The 15,770-nt window shown below is 49.4% G+C and overlaps 1 protein-coding gene across 3 annotated transcripts in view; it reads right to left on the bottom strand.

The window, feature by feature from the left end:
- ROCK1 (Rho associated coiled-coil containing protein kinase 1) overlaps positions 1-15,770 on the bottom strand; it is a 100,429-nt gene that overhangs the window by 47,237 nt on the left and 37,422 nt on the right. For all 3 annotated transcript variants that reach the window (XR_008463167.1, XM_054179684.1, XM_054179685.1), the window contains exons 3-10: positions 13,881-13,981; positions 12,414-12,551; positions 10,461-10,636; positions 7,652-7,736; positions 5,244-5,388; positions 4,852-4,990; positions 3,757-3,848; positions 3,399-3,558 (exon numbers count right to left, since the gene is read on the bottom strand). Coding sequence is in view for 2 of the 3 variants with exons in the window: in XM_054179684.1 (XP_054035659.1) it covers positions 3,399-3,558; positions 3,757-3,848; positions 4,852-4,990; positions 5,244-5,388; positions 7,652-7,736; positions 10,461-10,636; positions 12,414-12,551; positions 13,881-13,981 (1,036 nt within the window). In the remaining variant the exon portion in view is untranslated. The remainder of the gene's footprint in view (positions 1-3,398; positions 3,559-3,756; positions 3,849-4,851; positions 4,991-5,243; positions 5,389-7,651; positions 7,737-10,460; positions 10,637-12,413; positions 12,552-13,880; positions 13,982-15,770) is intronic.

Below are 15,770 nucleotides of genomic sequence, written 5' to 3'. Positions count from 1 at the left end.
CTGAGCACCGGCCTGGGCATGGGAACGTCTCTGACTGATGCAAGGGAAAGTTCTCCAGCACGTGAACTGAGGAAGATGGACACAGCTGGTCTGTAAGATGGAGAGACACGGGCCTGATGGATGGCCCACTCGATGGCCAGCTGGTGACCAGTGACAAGCCCCTCAGGGATCTGTCCTGGGTCCATCTCTCAGCAGCACTGCCTGTGGGACTGAGGCAGCCTCAGCAGGTTTGCTGATGACACCAAGCTGTGTGCTGCTGGACTTGCTGGAGGGCAGGGATGGCCTCCAGAAGGATCTTGACAGGCTTGAGAAGTGTGCCAGCGCCAGCTGCATGAGGGTCAACAAGTCACAGGACAGGGCCCTGCACCTGGGTTGGGCCAGCCCCAGGCACAAATCCAGGCTGGGTGCAGAGTGGGTTGAGAGTAGCCATGAAGAAAGAGACTTGGGGGTTCTGGTTGCTGAGAAGCTCAAAAGGCCAGACTTGATGAGGCCTTGGGCCACCAAACTACTTAAGAGGTGTCCCAGCCCATGGCAGGAAGGTTGTAGTAGATAATCTCTGAGGTCCCTTCCAACCTGAGGCATTCTATGATTCTCATCTACTGTTTTGTTTCAAATGCACAGAAGCCTCTCCAAAAGGTCATGGAGAGTAAAAGAAAAGAAACTTTCAGACAAGGTCAGATTAAGCATCAGCACTGCTTCCAGACAAATAACAGTCAGAAAACCATAGAAAGCTTTGGGTTGGAAGGGACCTTTAAAGGTCATCTAGTCCAACCCCCCTGCAGTCACCAGGGACATCTTCAACTCAAACAGGCTCTCAGAGTCTCAGAGAACCTGACCTGGAGTGGTTCCAGGGATGGGACATCTCTCACCCCTCTGGGCCAGGGTCTCACCAATCTCAGTGGCAAACATTTCTTCCTCCTCTCCAGTCTAATCTCCCTCTGGTTTAAATCCATCACCCCTTGTCCTGGCACAACAGGCCCTGCTCACAGGACTGTCCACATCCTTCCTTCATGGAAGAAAGCCATTTCACCATTTCTGTAGCCCTGCTTCTGGAGCTGCTCCCACAGGTCAATGCCCATCTTGTTCTGAGGGCCCCACACAATACTCAAGTGGGCCCTCACAGTGGTGTGGAGCAGCAGGATCTCCTCCTTTCACCTGCTGCTTTTATCATTGTGTCCTTTTTCCAACGTTTGAGCTCCTCTAGTGCAAAAAAAGGGATGAAAATGAGGATGACTACTCTGAATGGTGACTTCAGGCATTTCCAAGAGTGTCACTCCAAGAGAGGATTGTGGACAAAACTCAATTTTAGGACATCCTTTTAGTTCTAGCAAGTCTACAAAGTGATGATGATATTTAGTAGCAAGAATGCTGCAATGACAACAAAATACACTTAGTGCTCTAAACAACCAAGGCTGTCCCCTCAAGAGCGAAGTGGGTAGAGAAGCCTCTGTATGTAGTTTGAGCTTCTTGCTAAGACAGTTCAAAAGCCTTCCTGCTGCCTTGCAGGAATCTAGCCACAGCTTTCTAGACTAACAACAGAGGAGCAGGCAGAACTGGTGAGCTGCTGAACTCTCTCAGCTGTGCACGAAGTTTGTAAGTCCCTCTGTGCTTTACTATGCAGAAAGCAACAAGAGACCCAGCTCTTGGCAGGGATGGAAAGCATTTCACCACAAGCTTGGGGAAGTGGCTGCTCCTCTAGCCAAGGACAAAACCCAGGTTTATTTCCTTTAAGGTTTTCCAATTACAATTAACAATCTCCATCTGACATGAGGCACTAGAAGCTTTAGATCATTTCAAGCCTGACTGACAGCAGCTACAATGAACAGCAGCTTCCAAAGTGGGGAAGAGTCATCAAGAGTTTGGAGTATAGATGTAGCTGTGCTTAGAGGCTACAGCAGATACAGAGATTCACAGAATGAGTTGGGTTGGAAGGGACCCCAAAGATCATCCAGTTCCAAGCCCCTGCCATGGGAAGGGACACCTCCCACCAGCCCAGGTTGCTCAAGGCCTCATCCAGCCTGGTCTTAAACACAGGGGGCAGCCACAACCTCCCTGGGCAACCTGTGCCAGTGTCTCAGCATGGTCACTGTAGAGAATTTCTTTGTAATCCCCAGTCTAAATCTACCCTACTCATTGCCCCTCACCCTGTCACTGCAAGCCCTGGTGAAAAGTCCCTTCCCAGCTTTTCAAAGTATGAATTAATATAATTTTAAATGATATACTTCTAAGTGATGCAAATTAAAGCCTTCTAAGGCACAGTGTAAAGCATCACAATCTCACTCTGCAGTTGTTGACTACTTTGGAAGGAAATTAAAAAGAAAAGGGGCACCAAATAATCAAGCAGATAACAGACAAGCAGAAAATGTCTTTCCAGTAAGCCAGGGTTTAACTGATCCCATGCTATAACACTGATGTCAAGTCTGGAATCTCCAGATGCAGCTCAGGAACATTCAATCACAATAAGCCAAAGGGACTTTCACATTCCTCCTGAATCACATCTTGGGCTGCATCAAAAGCAATGCGGCCAGCAGAGCACGTTAAGAGAGGGGATCCTGCCCCTCTGCTCTGCTCTGCTCTGCTCTGGGGAGACCTCACCTTTAGTGCCACGTCCAGCCATGGGACTCCCAACACAGGAGAGACTGGAACCTGATGGAGCAGGTCCAGAGGAGGCCACCAAGATGGTCAGAGGGATGGAGAACCTCCCCTATGGGGACAGGCTGAGAGAGTTGGGGCTGTTCAGCCTGGAGAAGAGAAGACTCTGGGGACAGCTCAGAGCTGCATTTTGTATGTGAAGGGAACCTAGAGCAAGGCTGGGGAGGCACTGTTCAGAAGGGCCTGTGGGGATAGGATGAGGGGCAATGGTTTGAGACTGGAGCAGGGCAGATTTAGGTTGACATCAGGAGGAAGTTCTGCACAATGAGGGTGGTGAGACACAGGAACAGGTTGCCCAGGGATGTGGCTGAGGCCCCATCCCTGGAGACATTTCAAGATCAGACTTGATGTGGCCCTGGATGAGCTGAAGGTGTCCTTACTGACTGTAGGGGTGTTAGACAAGATGACCTTTGAGGGCTCCTTCCAACCTGATGCAGTCTGTGACTCTGCATCCCTGGTCCATGATGCTAGACAACTCAGTGCTTTGCTGCCCTGCAGCAACCACAGTTGGTTTTTCTTGCTTAGCTTCTGCAGCACCACTACATCATCTACTTCAAGCAGAACAAGACATTTACAAACTCAGTGTGATGCTTGAAGGTACTGTCTATCATTATCCAAGGGAGAAAGAGTACCACCTGTTAGGATTTAGAATTATTAGTGCAAATCTGTCAGTGCTTGTCCCTGGTTGGTAGGGCAGGCAGAGTGCTGCCAGCAGCACAGCCCTGGCCTGCTCGCTGCACACTTACCGACGGTTGCTGTAGTAGGTAAAGCCAACAAAAGGAAGCTGGTTGCCCACGAATGCTTTGGGTATGGGAAAGGTTTCTTCCTCTCCTTTGTCTTCTTCCAGATCATCAAAGTTACTAGTGTCAATGTCACTGCTCAAGTCAGGCACAACTGGTGCTACAGCTGGAAAGAGAGCAGAATTGGATGGTGATCATCACCGCGCTGTTCAGTGACACAACCAAGAGCTCAGCAGGGGAGAACTTCTCTCTGGTGTCTAAGGAAATCTCTTTCCTTAGAGGAGAGCAAGTGAACATTTACATTTCATTCCAAAGAACCAGCAAGCAGGGCAGGTGCCTGTGCCAAGCCAAGCCCCACACTCACTGTCTCTGAGGGTCTCCCAAGCCCACTGGTCGTTTTTGAAGAACAGATGCCGCTTGATCTCTTCCACACCGTTGCGGCCCAGCCTCACTTCCCTGTGGAAGAGCATTTGGGTTAAGCACAGAACACAAACACAGCTCACAAGGAAAGGCTCAGTCCAAGGCATCATCTAACAACACAGACAAAAAAATTACCTCTCAAACTAAGGTAAGAAACAGACACATCCCAAAGCTGACTTATGAAGGTATCTATGGAAGCGCAGCAGGTACAAGTGAAGTCCCCATCCCTAGAGGCATTTAAAAGCTGTGCAGATGTGGTGCTGGGGGACATGGTTTAGTGGTGGACTTGGTAGTGCTGGGTTAATGTTGGACTTGATTTTAAAGATCTTTCCCAACCAAAACTATTCTATCAGCACTAGTTGTAAGTCTGGTCCAAATGAAGCCCTTCTGCTACTGTTCCCAGCATCACAGACTGGGCAGGCAGCTGCTGAGCAGCAGCTAGGGTCCATTTTCTCCATGCTGCTGTCTGACTCCTATGCAGCCCATCCTTTGCAGCAGCAGCTCTCAATAAGCAGCACAGGTACAACAGGAGTCCTGACCCAGGCAGTGCTGCAGCCCCTCCTTTGCAGCAGCAGCTCTCAATAAGTACAACAGGAGTCCAGACAAAGTGTAAGAGACCTAACAGCCACTCTCCAGGTAGGCTTCCTCTGGGCTGGCTCCACCCTGATCCTCTCTGCCCACTATGAGCTCAGGGCACTCCTAAAATGCATCTCTTGCTTTAGCTTTATCCAGAAGGAATCTGGTTTGCATACTCCTCACCACCATGCAACACAGACCAAGGGAACAGCAGCTGCTGCTAAGGAGGCACACTTTGTACTCAGCCTACATTTTCAAGACAGACATGTCCAGAGCAGGACCCTTTCCCTTCCCCCAGTACAGACACTACTACCATAAGGAGCAGCAACCACCAGTGGCAACTCCCCTCCCAAATACTTTCTTCTGTTGAGTGGTTAGGAAACCCACACCAAAAACACACATGAGGTCAACATAAGAAATTCTCTTAAGGAAGGCTTGCCTTCAGGTGAAGTTTCACTCTTACCTATCAGTCAAAAAGGCACAAATGAGGTTTTTTGCCTCTTTGGAAATGTCGTTGTCGTCAGGGAAAGTCAGGGAGTTCTTATGGTTCATGATCTTACTGTAGGTGCCAACCAAAGAATCTGCATAGAAAGGTGTATCACCTGAAAAATTAAAAAGTGGATCCAAAAGTGTTGTAGGCTTGATTGAGAATATGTGAGCTACAGAAGCAACTCAGTGAACAAGAGGCAAGAACAAACATTTCAGAACTGTGCCAGAGTGTTTCACAACCACATGCTGTAAACATCAGCAAACCACAGCCTGCCCCAGGAGAGTAACAAATGGCACAGTTACAAAGGAGAGAGATTTTCAGAGGCAGTCTAGGTGAGCAGGGTGGTCAGCCCTGCTACTACTCACCTACAAGCATCTCATACAGGAAGACTCCAACTGACCACCAGTCACACTCTCGCCCGTAGTAACCATCACCGCCCTGGGACTTCAGCACCTCAGGAGAGATGTAGTCTGGTGTGCCCACCGCTGTGTCACATCGTACCATGCCCTCCTGCAGGGAGAGGGGAGCAGCCAGCCCCCAGAGTAAGAGCCACAGCTGGTGTTGATGCAGCCTAACCAACACCCACAGGTCAATGGCAACCTCCCTCTCCTGAAGGGCTAGCTCAACATTTTCCAGTTCTAAGCTACTCAACCCAGAAGAAAGCACCAGGCCTGGCAGGGGAAGTTACTTCAAAAGCCTCAGTTAACATCCAAGAAGTAATCAGAATTGCACCTAAGCCCTCTGAACCCTGCCTAGCCACCCTGCTTGTGCCACAAGTGACAGGATGGACAATGAGCACAGAAAGCCTCTGCTGGCATCAATGGGTCAACATCAGGGTCAGCTAAGTCCCAGTTTTTCACCTCCAACCCAATATACTTAATCCCAGGAAGACTAAATGTAGATGGGGCTTTGACCTTCTAAGCAGACAGACTTCAAGACAGGTAAGGGGTAAAAAAAAAACATTTGATGCTCTCACAGCTCTAAGAAAGGGCTGGCAGAACACAGGTCAGTCACACTGGAGCCAGCTGAAGTTGCAGCCACATGGCTCCTCCCTGTGCCTTTCAGGTACCTCTGAAATAACCCTACAGGAGAGCATGAAACTAGAGAACTAAAGGAACACAAACCTGATGATGCACATGCAGCTAGCCCAGAGTGCACCTAAATGAAGCTCCCATGCTGGGCAGGGGCTCCCCCCTCAGAAAAAGCTTTCTCTCTCAGAAAAGCAGAGGAAGCCAAGGCTGGGCTGGAGACTCCTCAGCAAGCTTTGTTCAGCACAGCACAGAGCGACACGTGTGGCTGGCACAGGTGTGCTGCTGCCATGCCACAGACAGTAAAGCTTTGCAATCACTTTTCTTTTTCTTCTTACACTTACAGCTCAAACAGCAGGACAATGGTTTTCTGCTTTTGAAAGCTCCTCATTGGTAACAACTCAGTCACAGGTCAATCTGAATTAGTGAACTCAGTGACAAATAAATCTGAGTTAATAAACTCAGTCACAGATAAATCTGCATTAATTAACTCAGTCAGTCACAGCTAAGTCTGTATTAAGTCAAAACAAAGCCAAATTTTGTTTCAGTTGTTCTCATGAAGTGGATTTTTGCAACTTGAGGCAACTCCTTGCACAGTCTGCACTTGGGTTTCATGGGTGCCTTTTATTTGTGGCAAAGCAGCTAAGCAGTGATGCACTCAGAGCTCCTGGCACACCCTGAGAACACAAGGCCCACAATGCACAGACTCCATGAAGCACCACACAGTGCAGGTCCCTTCCCCCACGTGTAGGTGCAGGTCCCTTCCCCCACGTGTAAGTGCAGGCTGACACAAACCAAGCCAAGGTTTCTGCAGGGAGCAGCAGCACTGCACAGGATGTGAAGCCCAGCTGTAAATTGAACTTTCAGAGCGACCTCAGCATACATGTTTAAAAATCAAGAATTCCCTGCCACTCTGACAGGCTTGCTCCAGACTTGCCCTTCTGCCACATCAGCATTTGGCTGACCAAGTACCACTGAGGGTCAGTGACTTGCTCAGCAGTTTTGGTTCTTTCCTTACTGACAAGCAATAAAAACAATCTCACTTCTTCACATTCCCTTCTGACACCCAAGTGCCACAGCCTTTTCCCTACAGCACACAAGTGAGGGACAGTAACACACACAAAAACCCTCCAGGTTAAGATAAAGAGCTGGGATAGATAAAGGTTTACTACCAATGAGCTAACACAATGCACAATGACCTTAGCCTACTGCAGAAAATGCACAGCAACAAGCAGAAAGCAGTGAGCTGAAATCCCAAGCCAGGGAGCTACTCCTTCAGCTCTCCCCCTCCTGCTGCCATCCCAGCAGGAAAGCCAACACCCAAAACCTGGAACCCAAAAGCAGCAACTGGAACAGGAAGCCTCCCATGTCACAATCCAAACTTCAAGCCCATCATACCCTGCTCCAGCCAGCACCCTTGCCTGGAGGCTGGGGTGAGCCAGGATGTTTTGAATAGCAGCAGATTAAAACTCAACCTGTGACACCAAGCACTTAAATAACCCAGAGCATCCAGAGATGAGCAAAGGCTTGACTCCAGGAAGTTTCTCTAGGAAGCAGTATCAAAGCTGAGCCAGTCCTTACTTAAGAGCCACTCCTGGCATTGAGTAGGATGCAGGAAGAATAGGAATGGGGACAGAGTGGGATTTTCAACTCTCCTCATCTAGCTGAAAAGTTTGCAGCATATTTTCTTTTCCATTTTTTTTTCTTTTCCACAAACAGAAGAGTGAAATTAAAACCATGTTTACCTTGTTCATCTTCATACAAGTACCAAAATCTGCTAGTTTTAAATGACCAGCTTTATCCAGCAGCATGTTATCAGGCTTCACATCTCTGAAAGGAGAAAAGGATTTGTTTACAAGTCAGGAATTCAGCTTCACTTATGGGGGGAAAAAAAAGTATTAACTGTTTTTTAGAATCAGCACAGCAAGGAAAAACACCAACATGAAAGGACAACTGTTCCTCCTGCCTTCTCTGAATATCATGTCCAGCATGGACTGCTGAGCTACAGCCACTGCCAACAATCAGAATGGATCTGGGAACATGGTCTGAAGTCACCCAGTTTAACAAACCTCAACATTGATGCTGAACTGTTGGAGCCAGTCCAAAGGAGGCCACAAGGATAATCCAAGGGCTGGAGCACCTCTGCTGTGGGCACAGGCTGAGGGAGCTGGGGGTGTTCAGCCTGGAGAAGAGAGACTCCAGGGGGACCTTAGAGCTGCCTGCCAGTACCTGAAGAGATCCTGCAGGAAGGCTGCAGAAGGACTTCTCCTGAGGGTGTCTGGAGACAGGACAAGGGGGAAGGGTTTGAAGCTGAGGGACAGCAGGGTTAGACTGAAGCTGAGGAAGAAGTTCTTCAGTACAAGGATGGTGAGACTCTGGAATAGGCTGCCCAGGAAGGCTGTGGATGCCTCCTCCCTGGGGGTGCTAAAGGCCAGTTTGGATGAGGCCTTGAGCAGCTGAATCTTGTTGGGAGGTGTCAAATGAGAGTAACTGTGAACCATGGTGCAGTGCAGATGTATCTGTACACATAGAGAACACTCTGGGTTGGGAAGGACTTGTGTCAGAGCAGTGCTTCATGTGCCTGAGCAAAGTGCAGATAACAAAGTTAGATTCAACTTCAAAGCTCTGTTAGGTTCCTCAGGGTCAAATCCACTCCAGTTGTGAACTTTTTTCAAGGGTGAAGATTCCACAGCCACTCTACAACTTTCTTCCACTGTTTGACCACTCTCATAAAGAACAAAAAACATTTCCTAAGAAACAGCTAGAAATTCCCCTGCTGCAACTCGTGTCACTTGCTGCCTTTCCTCTTTTTGGTGTGCAACTTCAAGTCTGGCTCTGCCTTACCATGAGGTGCTGCTGGGCAGCGGGTGGCTGATGCCTTCTGTCTCAGCTGAACACTGCTCATGGTGTGAATGAAAACACAGCACTGGGCTCAGTGTCAGCCATCTGAGGATCTGTGGGTAGCTGACTGCTGGCTGAGCACAGTCCTTTACCTCTCACCTGGCTGCTGCTAAAACCTTGCCAAAGTCAAGGCAAAGCACACAGATGGCTCTCTCCTCACCATGAAATCCATCCGCTCATCACAGAAGGCTACTGGGTGGCTAAATCATGAGGTACCCTTGGTAAATCCCTGCAGAGTGTGCCAAATCACCTTCCCATTCACATGCTTGGAAATGGTTCCCTCAGGATTTACTCCATAAGATTCCCAAAGATGACCCTCAGGCTGATCAGCCTGCAGCTCCCCTGCTCCCTTCCCCTTCTCAGAGCAAGGTGAGTGTGCAACTTGTTTCTTTCCCCCTTGCAGCAGCCTTTCCAAGGTGACAGTGAAGACACTGGCCAGCCCCACAGGACCCCTGGTACATCCACCTGGTCCCTTGGGCATGTTTATGTTCAGTTTGCACAACTGGGACTCAGCTTGACCTTCCTCTGCCACAGTAATGCTCTGCCACCAGGCACAGGAGCTGAGTGGTTGGGAAGCAGCCCTGGTCAGCAAGGGCTAAGGTAAGAGCAGCAGCCTTGGCCATTTCCATGCCCCCTGTCACTATGTCCCTGCCCCACTAAGCAGTGAGCCACATTTTCATCAGTCTCCTTTCAGTCCTTAGGCTTGAGCAGGATAACTGCAGTGGAAAACAAATTCCCAAACATCTGCTGCTATCAGAATCTACATTTTCAGTAAAAGAAGCCTCAGTGGGGTGCTGGCAGCTTCTGCTGCCTGCTTTCTGCAGTGTGCAACACATCTGTGCAGCCAGATCACTTATCTGCTGGAGATGGCACAGCTCCATAACTCCTGATGCTCCAGACCCTGCTCAGGCCAGGGATTAGCAGTTTGGTTTGACCTTGGTTTCAGAGAAAGCTCAGGAGCTAACCCTGCTCTTCTGGGCAAATGAGCTCAGAATTTATATTCTGTCTCTTACTCAAACTCTTCTATTTTCATTTGAAAAAAAATAATTGCTCTGCTGAAAGTAATTAATTCTTCTGCTCTATTGGAGCAACTAAAAGCTATCAGCATGCAACATTTCAAATACCAAAATGAAATTTTCTCCACCTGAGAAGTGACTCCACTGCACCTTAGAGCAAGTACATACAGAGAAACTCAGCCCTGCCCCATTTGCTCTGCACTTCAATTTTCCATCTTGTCCCTTCCATGTGGCTGGGAGATTCCCCTCCCACTGTTCACAGACCCTTGTTGCGTGGCTCACTGAGGCTTCAGACACAGAGCAGAGAACTGATCACTCCTAACAGTTGATACTGCTGCTAGCAAAGTCCCAACCCAGCTCTTTCTAATCAGAAGAGAAGCACCATTTGGGGGCTTGGAGTTCTTTCTTGATCGAGCAGGGCAGTGTCACTATTCCCCAAGCCGAGGACCATCCATCTGCAGAAAACCTTGGCTTGTCTGTATCACCTCAGACTTGTCTGACAGAAGCTGTCAGGTGGAATCAATATGAAATAATAATGAAGTACCAGCATAAATGTTTAAGCTGCCTGAACAACTCCTGAAGTCCCCCTGGCAGAACCAGGAACAAAGCACCATGCAGCAACACTTTTATTCCTCACCTGTGTATAAACCCCATGGAGTGAATTGCATCCAATGCAAGCACAACTTCAGCAGTGTAAAACCTTGCCCACTTCTCCGGGACGTCATAGTTGCTCATCAGGTTCACCAGGTCCCCCCCCGGCATGTACTCCATCACCATGTAGAGGTAACGGTCGTCTTGGAAGGCATAAAACAGCTGTGGACAGCAATCACACACAACACCACTCACAAAACAGAAGTCAAACAACAAATCCAGCCTGGGGGAGGAGTGGCTGGAAAGCAGCCTACAGGAAAAGGCCTTGGGGGTGTCAGTTGGTGACAAGCTCCCCAGGAGCCAGCACTGGTCCCTGGCAGCCCAGAGCCAGCTGAGTGCTGAGCTGCAGCCAGAGCAGGGAGAGCAGCAGCACAGGGAGGGGATTCTGCCACTCTACTCTGCTCAGACCCCACCTGCAGCACTGCCTCCAGCTCTAGGGCCCCAACACAAAGAGAGGGTCCAGAGGTGGCCACAAAGATCAGAGGCTGGAGAACCTCCCCTGTGAAGACAGGCTGAGAGTTGAGGCTGTTCAGCCTGGAGGAAAGGCTCCAGGGAGACCTCAGAGCAGCCTTCTAGTACCTGAAGGGGGCTAGAGGAGAGCATGGGAGGGACTTCTGCCCAAGGGCTGGGAGTGCCAGGATGAGGGACAATGGCTTTGACCTGGGAGAGGGGAGATTGAGACTGGAGATTAGGAAGAAATTCTTTGCAGTGAGGGTGGTGAGACACTGGCACAGGTTGCCCAGGGAGGCTGTGGCTGTCTCCTCCCTGGAGGTGTTCAAGCCCTGGTTAGATGAGGTCTTGAGCAGCCAGGCCTGATGGAAGGTGTCCCTGCCCATGGCAGGGGGATGGAATTAGGTAACATTCAAGGTCCCTTCCAACCCAAACCATTCTCTGAATCCATGAATGTTCTGGTTATCTTTCATCTTGTGCTGCTTGGAAATCCAAGGAATTTCTGTGCAAAGTGATTTAGAGAGGAACAGAACTGTAACAACTACTACAGCAACTCTGCATCACCCAGCAGACTACCTTACAAAGGATTCCTCTCTAGAGTCAGTGTCAGTCAGATCTTCCCTTGGTGCAATAAAGCACAAAACTCTTCCTTACCACTGGGATCCTAGTGGACAGATTTGTAAACCTGCTGTGACACAAACACCTGCTTGGTTCTGGTTGTGTTGGCACTAAATATTGATTGTCCTATTGTCAAGGTATTTCTCCTACAGAAAGTCTAATTCAACATGTAAATACAGAATAAATATGGAATTCTATGCATAAACACAGAAAGGGTCTAAATGGTACCCAGGTAACTAACAACATTGCCCCAGCAGCTGTCCATGCTCTGTTCAACACAAGCACTGCAAGGAGATTGAACTCTGGCTTGTCTCCATCTCGAATGATTGTGCTCAGTTGTAACCTAACAGAAGCATCCCCATGGCCTAGGGGAAGAGCCACTGACATGACCCAAGAGTACCCAGTGCATAAGGACAGCTTCAGGCACACTCCTCAGGACTTAAAGGCAGCGACACATCCCAGCAAAGATCAGTGATGGAGAGAAAAATAACCCAAGTGGAGCATGCTGTGCAGTGGAACTCACAGAGATCAGCACACACAAGCTGTGCTTTAAGCTTATCTCCATGTTGTGCTGGATGGATAACCACAGCACAGGCTCACCAGGATCTCCCTGGCAAAGAGCTTTAATAACAAACAGAGCAACTTATCTGGAAATGTTACAACCCAGCACGGTCTGGAGCAAGCCTGCTGCCTGCCCCTTGCTGTGTGCAGCCTGCCTCGGGGCAGCCAGGGATTTCCCCACCAGACCCACACAGACCAAAAGGGGCTCCGAGAAGCTGCAGGTGAAAGCAGGGAATCCCCAGCCACGCAGTGCTGTCACAGAGCCACCCCATAATGCACTTCTAGTATTTGTGAAAGAGCATCACCGTACCTGAACAACCCAGGGACTGTTAGCAAAGGCCATGATATCCCTTTCCTCCCAGAAGAATGCAGAATCTGATCTTTTGATCATCTCAAACTTGCTCAGGAGCTTCATAGCATACACTCTCCTGGAGGACTTGTGCCTCACCTGTGGAGACAAACACAAGATCCAGAACACAGCACTTTGCCACCTGAGCACATGAAGAACACCACCATGGATTGCTCTGCCCACCTCACTAGTGAGCAACCCTAATCAAACTCGGCACTGGGGAGGCCACACCTTGAGCCCTGGGGTCAGTTCTGGGGCACTCGCTCCAAGAAGGACATTGAGAGGCTGGAGCAGGTCCAGAGAAGGGCAACCAAGCTGGGGAAGGGTCTGGAGAAGAGGGCTGGGGAGGAGCAGCTGAGGGACCTGAGGATGTTTAGTGTAGAGAAGAGGAGGCTGAGGGAGACCTCATTGCTCTCTACAGCTCCCTGAGAGGAGGCTGCAGTGAGGTGGGGGTTGGGCTCTGCTCCCTAGGCTCAGGTGATGGAGAGGAAATGGCCTGGAATTGTGCCAGGGGAGGGCTAGGTTGAAGATGGGGAAGAATTTCTTTGCTGCCAGAGTGGTCACGGATTGGCAGAGGCTGCCCAGGGAGGTGGTGGAGTCCCCATCCCTGGAGGTGGTTCCAGAGAGCTGTGGCCATGGCACTTGGGGTCAGGGTTTGATGGCCATGGTGGGGTTGGGTTGATGGTTGGAGTGATATCTTGCAGGGCTTTTCCAAACAAGATAATTCTGTGACTCTTCACATTTTCAATCAAGTATTAGATACTCTAAGCCTACAGAATAATCACATTCCAGCATCTGACCACAGAGGCATTGCTCTTAAAACACTTGCTAGGACTATCCATTGTCTGTCCATTGCAGTCACTCTGGAATGTTCACCTCTGTATCTTTCAAAGGACCAATTCTGGCACCTGGCAAATGCTGTAAAAACCACAAGCATTTACCAGGGGTCATCAGCAAACACAGATGTAAACCTGCTGCTGTATTTCCAGTTTCTTCCCACAGTTCTCCATTTAATAAAGCAGGATAAAAGAAGCCTGGTTGCTAATCCATCACAAACACCACACAGCACTCATCTGTGGCAGGCAGCCCACAGAAATCTGGTGTAGGCCCTGAACTGGCAGAAATCTTTCTAGTCCTAGAGATCTGTTCAAAGGTCCCCACACAGAGCAGCCAAGGCTCCTGTGCTGGCTGATGAGGAGTGCACATTCCAGCTGATTCTAATGCAGGAGCAGGACTGCAGTGCCAAGCAAGGGCTTGTCCACATCAAGGGTACTGGAACATGACATTCTCCAAAACATCTCCAGGAGACAGGAAGAGATCAAATGTGACAGAGCCAAAGGTGTTAGTAAGAGTCCATGGCCTGAACACTGCTCAGGGGAGCAAGTGCCACCCAACACATTGCAATGGCCAAAGGGGAAGGGAACTTACCAGCTGCACCTCCCCAAATGCTCCTCTGCCAATCACCTTCACCACCTCATAATCTTCAGCTTTCATGCGCAGGTCTCTCATCTTATTCACTGTGTCTTTATCTGCACAAAACAGAACTCACATTTCATAGACAATCGATTTCATGAACCCCTTTGCCTCACTGCAGCCTGGCACAGCTGTTAGCTGGCAAGCTCCTTCCAAAGAGGGCTTCCTCTGGCACCTGCCTTCCTCCTGGCAAGCCCTCTGCAGAGTGCATCACCCCGCCCTCCTCACCACGCTAACCCAAACCTGACATGCACACAATGCACTGACTGCTGCACAAGCAAGTTACCAGAGACCTGAGCTAGGCATTTATGCACAAGGAATCACCTGCAAGACAAAGCCATGCAAAAATGCCCTGCCCAACAGGATCGTGCTTGCAAAGTGAGCAGTTAGAGAAGATTGTGTCTGGGTAAATATGGAACACAAATCACAGAAGGGTAGGGGGTTGAAGGGACCTCTGGGGATCATTGAGTCCAACCTGCCTGCCAGAGCAGGGTCACCTATACCAGGTCACCCAGGAACACATCCAGATGGGTCTAGAAAGGCTCCAGAGAAGGAGACTCCACAACCTCTCTGGGCAGCCTGCTCCAGGGCTCCAGCGCCCATACTGTACTGAAGTTTCTCCTCATGCTGAGGTGGAACTTCTTTGGTTCCAGCTCATACCTCTTGCTTCTTGTTCTATCACAGGACACCACTGAAATAGCCTGGCACCTTCATCCTGGCCCCCAGCCCTCAGCTATTGATAGACATTGATCAGATCCCCTATCAGCCTTCTCTCCTCCAGACTGAACAGCCCCAGGGCTCTCAGCCTCTCCTCATCACAGAGACTGTTCCAGTCCCTTCAGCATCCTTGTAGCCTCCCTTGGACACTCTCCAGTGCCTCTCTGTCCCTCTTGAACTGGGAAGCCAGAACTGGACACAGCACTGCAGGTCTCACCAGGGCAGAGTACACATCTGAGAAAGTATCATAAAGTGCCCATCCCAGAGACTGAGAGGAAATGGCCTTAAAAAAGAAGCCTTCATTCTCTGCACTTTATTATTCCTGACACTGGAAAAAGGAAATAATTTTTTGCATTTCAAACATGCAGTGGGAATGGTGGCAATCATTTATATAAACCTGTCACTCTCCAAACTGCAACCATGGACAAACCCCCTGGGGGCAGATAGGCTAATTCCAAATTTGGTCAAAGACTAAACCAGTCTATTTTCATCCATGTAGGTCAACACTGGCATGAGATTACATGGAAAAGCTTCATGCTTCAGCAGTTCTAAAAACAGGGCATGTCTGAAACTGATATGCTCCTCATAAAATCAATTATGCAACAGCATTTTATTGTCAAAAAAGAATATTCTGAGCCTAAAAGTTTAGAAAGAATCAAGAACAGGAAAAGAGAAAAGAGAAGAGAAATGGAGTTGGGGGTGTTCAGCCTGGAGAACAGAAGGCTCTGGGGAGGGAACCTAATAGTAAATTTCCAGTACCTGAAGGGGCTACAAGAAGGCTGCAGAGAGACTGCAGAGGCCTGCAGGGACAGGACCAGGGGCAACAGCTGCAAACTAGAGAAGAGCAGATTTAGACTGAATGTGAGGAACAAGTTCTGCACCAGGAGGGTGGTAGAACACTGCAACAGGTTGCCCAGGGAGGTGGTTGCGGCTCCATTGCTGGAGATATTCAAGGTGAGGCTGGACAGGGCTCTGGGCAACCTGAGCCAGTGGAGGATGTCCCTGCTGACTGCAGGGGGGGTTGGACTGGATGACCTCTGGAGGTCCCTTCCAACCCAAACCACTCTAGGACTCCATGAAATGTAACCTTTTCAAGATCATACTAAAAGAAAAAGCAAAACAAAAGAA

This window comes from Dryobates pubescens, chromosome 3, assembly GCF_014839835.1.
Source record: "Dryobates pubescens isolate bDryPub1 chromosome 3, bDryPub1.pri, whole genome shotgun sequence".
Lineage (NCBI taxonomy): Eukaryota > Metazoa > Chordata > Aves > Piciformes > Picidae > Dryobates > Dryobates pubescens.
Note: the sequence above shows the minus strand (reverse complement) of the source record. Positions and strands in the feature narration are given on the sequence as shown.